The sequence below is a fragment of the Salvelinus namaycush genome, chromosome 22 (genome assembly GCF_016432855.1).
Source record: "Salvelinus namaycush isolate Seneca chromosome 22, SaNama_1.0, whole genome shotgun sequence".
Classification (NCBI taxonomy): domain Eukaryota; kingdom Metazoa; phylum Chordata; class Actinopteri; order Salmoniformes; family Salmonidae; genus Salvelinus; species Salvelinus namaycush.
Window position 1 is genome coordinate 28,092,846 of NC_052328.1, and position 11,053 is coordinate 28,103,898.

The 11,053-nt window shown below is 42.8% G+C and overlaps 2 protein-coding genes across 2 annotated transcripts; one reads left to right on the plus strand and one right to left on the minus strand.

Annotated features, from left to right (window-relative positions):
- Nucleotides 1–3,320, plus strand: LOC120017817 (transmembrane protein 178A-like). The gene is made up of 4 exons (XM_038960786.1): nucleotides 1–409; nucleotides 2,505–2,618; nucleotides 2,815–2,952; nucleotides 3,073–3,320. The coding sequence occupies exons 1-4, from the start codon at nucleotides 1–3 to the stop codon at nucleotides 3,318–3,320; spliced, it is 909 nt and encodes a 302-aa protein (XP_038816714.1).
- A 545-nt stretch (nucleotides 3,321–3,865) lies between these two features.
- Nucleotides 3,866–10,284, minus strand: thumpd2 (THUMP domain containing 2). Its single transcript, XM_038960921.1, has 10 exons — nucleotides 10,099–10,284; nucleotides 9,653–9,779; nucleotides 9,115–9,536; nucleotides 8,851–8,928; nucleotides 6,260–6,312; nucleotides 6,045–6,132; nucleotides 5,776–5,847; nucleotides 5,439–5,553; nucleotides 5,062–5,182; nucleotides 3,866–4,919 (listed from the first exon to the last, which is right to left on the minus strand). Exons 1-10 carry the CDS (start codon nucleotides 10,207–10,209, stop codon nucleotides 4,562–4,564), a joined length of 1,545 nt encoding a protein of 514 aa, XP_038816849.1. The 5' UTR covers nucleotides 10,210–10,284; the 3' UTR covers nucleotides 3,866–4,561.
- Between the last annotated feature and the right edge of the window lie 769 nt (nucleotides 10,285–11,053).

The following is an 11,053-nucleotide window of genomic DNA, read 5'->3' on the forward strand; positions in this document are numbered from 1 at the left end:
ATGGAGAAACAGACCTTGGTGACAGCTATCAGTTTGTCCATGAGCCTGGCGTCACTGGTGCTTCTCATCACCGCTATCATGACTGACCACTGGTACGAGACGGACACCACACGGCACAGGCAGAACTGCGACCAGTTCGGGCCGGACGCCAACGAACACAAGAACCGGTTGATGCCCATCTATCACCTGCCCCTGATGGACAGCAGCAATCCTCGGAGGAACCAGGCGCTGCTCCGAGCGATCCACGTCGGGAGTAGAGAGGAGCTCCTGGAAAACTGGAGGTCCATTTTGGGAATGGGAATTTTAGAAACGGAATGCGGGCGCCCTATTTTCTCCACTTACTCTGGACTTTGGAGGAAATGTTATTATCTAGGAAAGGACAAGGACATCGACAACCTCATATCCAAGGGTAAGAGATGCTGTGGGGAATTTGACCCCGGGCCCAGTGCGGTGCAGTGAAACCGCATCCCTTGGAGATATTACTTAACATCTGACCCAATATATAGGCCTATAACTTTCCTGAAAGAAATAGTAGGCCTATTTGTAAATGCATTTAATGCTGTTCAATGGTCATTTCAATTAATGATAGAATACATCCATTGATCCTTGAAGAAAAGAGTTTAGTAGGCTACAACTGACTTAAACACATTATAACCCAAAATGTAGTTGTTTTTGTTGTAATTTCAGTGTATGTAAACAAACGATGTATAGCTTCAAAACATGTTTTAAACTATCATGTTGTCCTCGGAGATTCTGTGTGGGTCTAGCCCATCTGTAAGCCATGGTTGTGTATATTTGTGTCCATAACAAATCTATTAATTCGGATAACCACTATGGCCTATGTGTGTAGACAGGTTGCATGCGTGGTGGAGTGTGTCCACCATACAGACCTCAGAGAAGCTCTCTGATCTGATTAGTTTCAGACTGCATCTGTCAGAAATCTGACCTGACACAAAAGGCATTCTAGGAAGTGTTGGATGTGTTCAATATACATTATATTTCTATGATCCATATCATTTGCATGAGGATAGAACGTGATATCAATATTAATATATGTGAATAGATTAACGGGCGCCTTCTGTACATAACATGCTCTGAACTCAATCAATTGGAAACTTGCTCAAAAGCTCGAAATCGTGGATTTGAGTTTGGTCAGCTAGGGTTCTCAAATAAAAATGTAGTATACCAATTAATATAGTGACAATGGAAATGTCAGTAGGCCAACTTTTTGTAATATTGGTATATAGTTTGCAGAAGGGGAGCAGGTCAGATCCCTGCCATACTTAATGCAACAATTCTACTGAGTTACAGTTAATATAGGGAAATCAGTCAATTGAAATAAATGAATGAGGCCCTAATCTATGGATTTCACATGACTGGGCAGGGGTGTAGCCATGGGTGGGCCTGGGAGGGCACACACCCTCACCACTTGGGAGCCAGGCCCAGCCAATCAGAAATAGTTTTTCCCACAAAGGGATATATTACAGACAGAAATACCCCTCATTTTCATCAGCAGTCCGGGTAGCTGTCTCAGACGATCTCACAGGTGAAGAAGCCTGATGTGGAGGTCCTGGGCAGATGTGGTTACACGTGATCTGCGGTTGTGAGTCTGGTTGAACGTACTGCCAAATTCAATAAAATGTCGTTGGAGGCAGCGTATGATAAAGAAAATAGCATTCAATTCTCTGGCAACAGCTCTGGTGGACTGTCTTGCAGTCAGCAAGTCAATAGCACGTTTCCTCAAAACTTGAGACATTGGCGGCATTGTGTTGTGTTACAAAACTGCACATTCTTTTGTGACCTTTTATTGTCCCCAGCACAAGGTGAACCTGTGTAATGATCATGCTGTTTAATCAACTTCTTGATATGCCACACCTGTCAGGTGGATGGATTATCTTGGCAAAGATGAAATGCTCACTAACAGGGATGTAAACAAATGTGTCCACAACATGTGAGAGAAATAAGCTTTTTGTGCATATGGAACATTTCTGGGATCTTTTATTTCAGTTCATGAAACATGGTAGCAACACTTTACATGTTTCGTTTATATTGTTGTTCAGTACACATCACTCCAAAACATGTTAGTTATCAGAGATGTAGTAGACCTATTTGGGTTGGTGCGGCATTTCCACGTTTGGCTTTTACTAGTCTAGAGGAAGTAAAATCTGCCATCTTGTGGGTAAAATTCTAACTTACAGCCTCTAAAACCCTATTATGAAGTCTGTTCACATGACATGTGGGTCTGCATATCAAAGTAAACCTTAACGTGTATGTGACTATACTATAGCAACTAATTATATAGAGTTAAGATGCTAGAATAAATCATGGCATGAAAGTGAAAGTAGACCCCTTGGGCTTTATACAGTCTAGAAACAGGGGAGTCTACTTAATGAATGACTACAGCTTTTCTCAACACAACTGGCCTTGAGAAACACTTGCCCTTTTCTATATTTTGGCCTTAACCTGATACACATTAGCTTCACACAAGTTATGTCTCTGTGCAGGTATAGCCCAGCGATGCACCATCATCAAGTACCATTTCTCCCAGCCCATACGGCTCCGCAACATCCCTCTCAACCTGACCCGCACCATCCAGCAGGACGAGTGGCACCTCTTACGTAAGATCATTTTCTCATTATGAAGGAGGTTCCCTGATGGGCCTGATTCATTCAGACATCCTATTACTCTCCTACTACCTTCCATTCAAAAGGAGGGCATATATTAATTTACATGAATTACATTTAGCTGACACTAGAAAAGAGAGGGGTTACAGAGAGGGAAAGTGTGTGCTCATCCTCCTCTTCCTGATGTCAGACCTGCGGCGGATCACAGCAGGGTTTCTAGGCATGGCGGCAGCCGTTCTGTTGTGTGGCTGCATCGTGGCGTCTGTCAGCTTCGCCTGGGAGAAGTCTCTCACTCAGCACGTCTCTGGGCTGCTCTTTCTCATGGCAGGTACTGTTACACCCCCCCCCCCTCCCAAAAAATCACCTGATTGTGATAGTTCGTTTTCTTAAACAACTGATTTGTCTCTCACATTCTCCTCCTCTCTTTGCGGTCCCTCTTCCTTCTAAGGGATCTTCAGCACCATCTCCCTGTGTACCTACGCGGCCAACGTGTCCTACGACCTAGCCAGGGTCCCTCCCTTCATCTACGGGCTGCCTGCTGACGTGGAGCATGGCTACAGCTGGTCCAGCTTCTGTGCCTGGCTCAGTCTGGGGCTGACGGTGGCGTCTGGATGCCTGTGCACCACCTTCCCCATCCTCAGCTGTAGCAGCAGCAAAGCCCAGCAGGGCAAGGCTGCCCCCAACGCCGGTGTCTGACACACACCGTGTGGCGTTTGATATACACTTTGCTGTGTGTTACACACACACTGAGCTGCAGCAAGTGCTTGTAGGAAGAAAGAGTCTAATGTCTGTGTCCGACACCCCCCTTTACTGTGTCGGACACCCCCCTTTACTGTGTCAGATACCCCTCTTACTGCATCTTTCACATCAACTCTGAGCCGCAGCAACAGTCTGCTGACCAAGCCCATCCCCAGACATCTGGCTGACACTGCTGCAGCAGGCGCCTGGGACTAACATTGACTCCTACGTTTTCAGGGTGAAAACCCTTCTGTGCTTCTACTAGACCCTGCATCTAAATCTAGGTTACCTCCATGGAGCAAAACATCCTGGAATTATGGAAGTATTGAACCATCAATGTTAGCTACACCCCTGCATTCAGGCTTTGTCTGGGGCCTTTATGCAATTATGTCTGTGATTCAGCCTACTGCTACATTTCCACATTATATTTTCTATGTGTGATCAGAATTCAGTGTCATGCAAGTAACTGTCAAATCACTGGTGGGAAAACAGAGGCCTTGACGTGTCATCAAATGATAGAAATTTATTTGAAAGGAAAAAAAACTATAGAAAAGAGGATAGAATTTATAGAAAGATGTGGCTCAAACTGACATTGATATGTACTCTGACCATAATGGATCAAGCAGAATATACTTAGAATAGCAGATTTCTAACCAAAATTGTAAGCACATCCATCTGTGGATATTCATTAATCCTCTTATCAATGACACATACCAAACCCCTGTGCATACGCACCTAAATCCAAGTCAACATCCCCCCCATCAATGGATATCAACCCTTGATCCTCCCAGTGGAACCTAAGCTGAGTGTATTTACCTTAGTCTCAGTGGATGTATTCTGTAATCTAATCCCAGACAGTGTATAATTGTTGGATGTGAGTTGTGGTCTGATTGGGTAAATAGAGCTGCAGAATTTCAGACTCCTGTGAAGTGAAACTGAGGAACTCAAGAACTATGCATTATTTCCTTCCACCATTAACAAAGTAATTGGAATTATAGAATAAAAGTAGTAACAAAATTGGGTTTGATATTCTATGACATTTATGCATTTTTCTTCATTTTGTGGTAGTACAGTACACGTTGGTAAAATTCTAACCATGCCAAATTGATACAGTGGTTTTCTGTGTTTCACAGGTGGTATTGTCTTTGAAGTGTGTGTGAATGTTTCTTGAATCCAGTGTATCCAGCTCCTAAAAAGTCTCACTCAGGCTCCACTATGCAGGGGTTGAGTGTGTGTATACAGTCAGGCTCCACTATGCAGGGGTTGAGTGTGTGTATACAGTCAGGTCCACTGAGTGTGGTAGTAGCAGTCACTATCTTGACATACTTGTGAATAAGAGCGTCTATAGCTCCCAGGCTCACTCTGTGGTAGCTTAGGGGCTGCAGTGAGGGGAAAAGGCTTGGGGTATGGGAGGGGTCCACATCACCTCCTAATCCCACCCCAGTCCCCTCTCCCTGGGTGTGTGAGGTTACTGGTCTGGGGGTCATGCTTTTCTTCAGCAGGCAGGAGAGCTGGGGACTAAGCAGCAAAACCAGGGTCCCACCCACACGGAGAACTCTGAAAAAACATGCATGTTTGATTGATTAATATAAATCAATCAATAAGCAATTCCTTTCTCAACTTTTGCTGTATCCTGAATGTTTATTTGAGCAATTATGAAATTGGGATACGTGATACTACAGTTAGCTAAATACAATACCTTTCCATCTCTCTCACAATCACTGGAAGAGAGGCAGCCATGTCAGTCTTGGTGCCAAACTTCTTCCCAAAAGGGACGTCACAGACAACGACATCCACACTACAGGAAGGCAGTGGAATCTCTTCACAGAAAGGAGGAAAACGAGGAGGAATGAATTAAATCAGGAAATCATGCAGAATCATTTACTGCATTGTGGGTAAACAAATACCATAATGCCTACAGTATATCAGGGACAACTGCTACATGTATTAAAACACCTACTTTGATCTACAGTACATACGTCAGAATTAAGCACATTTTTATGAAGTCATACATGAGAAATGGTCATAAACGGCATACTTCACAATAACTCATGTGTAGTGGATTGGCATTCCTACCCTTGGATGATGCCTGCAGCAGCTGCACCCTATCCCCAAACTTTGCAAACTCCACATTCTGATCAGCTTTCACCAACTGAGACTCATCAATGTCCAGACCCAGGAAAAAGGCATCCTGTTTGGAGAAAAAAACACTATGAATTTCTGAACAAAACAACATATATTTAAGTGGAATTATACAAAATGTAATGGAATTAAAAAAGGATCAGCATGTTTACAACTCTTTTCTGTCAATTACATCCCCTAACTACATTCACATCAAAAAGCTAACACAAGCATCCCACATGACATAAAATTCAAATGGGATCAATATAAAAGGTTCCCTCAGAAGACTCACCTGATATTCATGTGCAGCTTCCAGTAGAATAGTTCCCACTCCACACATCGGGTCGATCACACAAGAGCCAGGCTGGTTGAGAGAAGAGAGAGAATACATTCAGAACACACCAGGCCAAGCGACGGTGTGAGAAGAGAACTAAATATTTGGTCCTTTTGATGTTAGCACAGAACCTCAGAACACAACCAAACATCAAAGAGAGGAAGATGAGACCAAACACGTGAGCTGGAGAGAGGAACTCCTTCCGTGCCACGAGGTAGCTACAGTACCTTGATGTCTGACAGAGAGGCCATGGCCCAGGCTATAGTGGATCTCAGCCCAGTAGTCTTCATATAACTCCGGTTGGCTAAAGGAAGCCTGGCGAGAAAGAGGGAAGCATACACTATTAGACATAGTCAACCAGAAGAGATATCCAGAAGGAAATAGACATTGAATACAGTTGTCGACACAGAGGGCAAGAACAGGTTCTGATCATGTCACCAACCTGAGGAGAGGTATCCCGAGGACACAGTGGTCATCACTCATATACACATTCACCTACAGAGGAAACACATGATATACAGTGCATTCAGAAAGTATTCTGACCCCTTGACTTTTTCCACATTTTGTTACGTTACAGTATTATTCTAATTTGATTAAATTAATTACCTTCACACAATACCCCACAATGACAAAGCGAAAACAGGTTTTTAGACATTTTTGCAAATTTATAAAAACAAAACAAAACGTATTTATATAAGTATTCAGACCTTTAGCTATGAGACTCGAAATTGAGCTCAGGTGCATCCTGTTTCCATTGATCATCCTTGAGATGTTTCTACAACTTGATTGGAGTCCACCTGTGGTAAATTCAATTGATCGAACAACGATTTCAAAAAGGCACAAACCTGTCTATATAAGGTCCCACAGTTGACAATGCATGTCAGAGCAAAAACCAAGCCATGAGGTCGAAGGAATTGTCCATAGAGCTCCGAGAAAAGATTGTGTCCAGGCACAGATCTGGGGAAGGGTACCAAAACATTTCTGCAGTATTGAAGGTCCGCAAGAACACATTGGCCTCCATCATTCTTAAATGGAAGTAGTTTGGAGCCACCAAGAGTCTTCATACAGCTGGCCGCACGGCCAAACTGAGCAATCGGGGGAGAGGGGCCTTGGTCAGGGAGGTGACCAAGAACCCTGATGGTCACTTTGAAAGAGCTACAGAGTTTCTCTATGGTGATGGGAGAAACTTACAGAAGGACAACAATCTCTGCAGCAGTTCACCAATCAGGCCTTTATGGTAGTGGCCAGACGGAAGCCATTCCTCAGTAAAATGCATGATAGCTGCTTGGAGTTTGCCAAAAGGCACCTAAAGACTCTCAGACCATGAGAAACAAGATTGTCCAGTCTGATGAAAGCAAGATTGAACTCTTTGGCCTGAATGCAAAGCGTCACACCTGGAGGAAACCTGGCACCATCCCTATGGTGAAGCATGGTGGTGGCAGCATCATGCTGTTGGGATGTATTTCAGGGGCAGGGACTGGGAGACTAGTCAGGATCGAGATGATCGGAGCAAACTAAAGATGAACGAAGCAAACTACAGAGAGATCCTTGATGAAAACCTGATCCAGAGCGCTCAGGACCTCAGACTGGGGTGAATGTTCACCTCAAGCAGCACGACACAATCTCCTTCGCATAGAGTTGATCAGGCTGTTGATTGTGGTCTGTGGAATTTTGTCCCACTCCTCTTCAATAGCTGTGCAAAGTTGCTGGATATTGGCGGTAACTGGGACACGCGGTTGTACTTGTTGACCCAGAGCATCCCAAAACATGCTCAATGGGTGACATGTCTGGTGAGTATGCAGACCATGGAAGAAAATCAAATTTGATTTGTCACAGGCGCCAAATACAACACCTTACCGTGAAATGCTTACTTACAAGCCCTCAACCAACAGTACAGTTAAGAAAATAGAGTTAAGAACATAGTTACTGGGATATTTTCAGCTTCCAGGAATTGTGTACAGATCCTTGTGTACAGACATGGGGTCATGCATTATCCTGCTGAAACATGAGGTGATGGTGGCAGATGAATGGCACGACAATGGGACTCAGGATCTCGTCACGGCATCTCTGTGCATTCAAATTGCCATTGATAAAATGCAATTGTGTTCATTGACCATAGCTTATGCCTGTCCATACCATAGCCCCACTGCTACCATTGGGCACTCTGTTCACAACGTTGACATCAGCAAACAGCTACGTCACACGTGGTCTGTGGTTGTAAACCCGGTTGGACGTACTGCCAAATTCTCTAAAATGACACTGGAGGTGGCTTATGGTAGAGAAACAAACATTCAATTCCAACTTTACATGTTGCGTTTATATTTTTGTTCAGTGTATTAACAGTATAGTATACATGCCTGACTGCATAATATTTAAATAGACTTTGACACTTGGCATGGTCAGACAAAGAAATATGAGAATCTCCTCACAGGTTGTGGTAATCATCCAATTATGGTTATGGCAAAATTAATATAACCTCCAGATTAACTCCATGTTAGGGTGATGATCATGTATGGTTAACATTACCTCCATGTTAGGGTGATGATCATGTATGGTTAACATTACCTCCATGTTAGGGTGATGATCATGTATGGTTAACATTACCTCCATGTTAGGGTGATGATCATGTATGGTTAACATTACCTCCATGTTAGGGTGATGATCATGTATGGTTAACATTACCTCCATGTTAGGGTGATGATCATGTATGGTTAACATTACCTCCATGTTAGGGTGATGATCATGTATGGTTAACATTACCTCCATGTTAGGGTGATGATCATGTATGGTTAACATTACCTCCATGTTAGGGTGATGATCATGTATGGTTAACATTACCTCCATGTTAGGGTGATGATCATGTATGGTTAACATTACCTCCATGTTAGGGTGATGATCATGTATGGTTAACATTACCTCCATGTTAGGGTGATGATCATGTATGGTTAACATTACCTCCATGTTAGGGTGATGATCATGTATGGTTAACATTACCTCCATGTTAGGGCGATGATCATGTATGGTTCATATTACCTCCAGATCTGGTTTCCTCAGGTCCACTCTCCAGCCCAGCTGTCTGCTCGCCGCTGTTCCAATGATCCTACTCAGATCCTAGACAGACAGACACCATCAAACAGGACAGAGTCAGAAATTCCTCTATCACCTCATAACAAAAACACAATAACCTGAAACCTACCAGACTAAACACCTGTTCTTATATGCATTTTGCTTCATAGGTTGAAGTTCCATTAAGAAGTAAAGATGTGACAAATAACTTCTTTCCTCCAAAGTGCATACCTGGGGAGAGAAACGTCTGGACAGGGCTCCACTGCACCGACAGCTCACTCTGAAAGACACTGTGGATGTCTTTCTGTCACGGCTGCCTTCTATACGCTCCTCTTCAACTTTGTCCCCTGCAACACAGTTTACACTTCCAGAGTCTTCTGTTGATGAAATGTGATCCTTGTGTAGTCCTAATTCTCGTCTCTCTCCCTCTAGTCCCAGCTTCTGTGTTCCAATTGGTTCGTTACAAGTTGACCCCTCAACACCACTCTCTTTCTCCTCCTCTCTCTTCCTCTTCCTCCCTGGTAGGGCCACGCTCAAGGTACAGTCGCTTCTCATCATCAGGTCTCTCTGCAGGCATCTCCATGACAACACAGCTCTGGTCCAGTCACTTCCATCACCCATGAGCCTTGACTGGATACCAGATGGTGTTTTAGCTGAGTGTGACAGAAAAATAAATACAGTAAAAATATTCCTGTGCAAACCATTTAATTGCAGCTTCATACTATTAATCAGAGGATAAATATTCATACAGACTATTTGGTAGGCTTACCTGTATGGGCCGAAAGGGGGGAGTGTCGCTTTAGAAGTAGAAACAGCCTCTCTGCAGATTTCAGCTCCCTCACTTGCTTTATTTCAAAAGAGGTGGTGAAGAACACTTTTCCAGGGATGTGATCCACCTAAACAACACACATTATTTAGTGCAAACTAAGAATTCCCTAACATATAATCATGTCAACAACATGAAATTACCACTTGTTAATAAGAAAAGATTAATACAGAGCCAGGATTTACGATTGGCTTTTTCCAAGCAGCCAACCTATGCAATATGCATGTGCAGTCAGCGGCCTGGCTTCCAGCTAGTTAAGAGGAAGACCATTTTATATAAACGGTATTACTTTACTGGCTAGTGTTTCAAATAAATTCATTGCACATTATTACTAACGTTAGCTACACTAATACTGTAGCCTGCAACTAACTTATGTCTTGACTACTCACATCTTTGGCTGCAAGTTTGGTCTTCACCTCCTGAATCAGGAAAGGCTCCATGCCGTTCCCTGCTGTGCAATAGAACTGTAGAGCAGCACACTGACAATTTGAGTCGTTCATACTGTCGAGTTTAGAAATGCTAAGCTATAAAAGTCAAACTCGAAATCTCCATGCCAGTACCGATGTGGCTGCCATGTTGTTTTGTTTACACGGAAACGGAAATACCGAAAAGAGGCAGCTGGTTATTTCCGCGATGACCAGCAGAGGTTGCTTTAGCACTACAAAAGAGCCTCAATAACACAACTGACAATTGCTAGTTACCACAACCACAAAGTCATAAACCCCGCCTATTTCTAAAATGTATCAAAGTTATTTTAAATCTAACCTTAACCACACTGTTAACCTTATGCCTAACACTGACCTTAGATTAAGATCAAAAAGCAAATTTGTGTTTTCATACATTTTTACGATGTAGCCAACTTTGACTGTGGCTGTGGTAACTAGTGATAACCCTGAGAGTTGGGTTATAAAAGTGAATAATGCCAGGTAAGGAAATAGCACTTTACGAATGTTTCTGTGTATCATCCTTTGAATGTGCCAGAGTTGCTCATACCTTTTCATGTAGATTTGCATGATCACATAGAAGGCATCCAAATAAAATTTATCAATACTAAAATGGATGAACTGTTTGGGAGAGTGTTGTAAGTTGAGCCATTTTTTACATTCAGTATGACTCCGTCAAGGGAAATATAGTATTATTTCTAACAAAGATATCTACATAGATTTCAGGATGTTGTGGATTCCTGGAAATAAACATGACAGTTTTCAAAACATAGCTTGTGAATTTTTTTTTTTAAGTATCTTGGTACATCTTACCTCGTGTTTGGGGTAAATTGAAAATAAGCACAGGGTAAGTTGAGAGCCCTACACTTTTCTGTACTGTATTAAATATTACCTTTTGAAA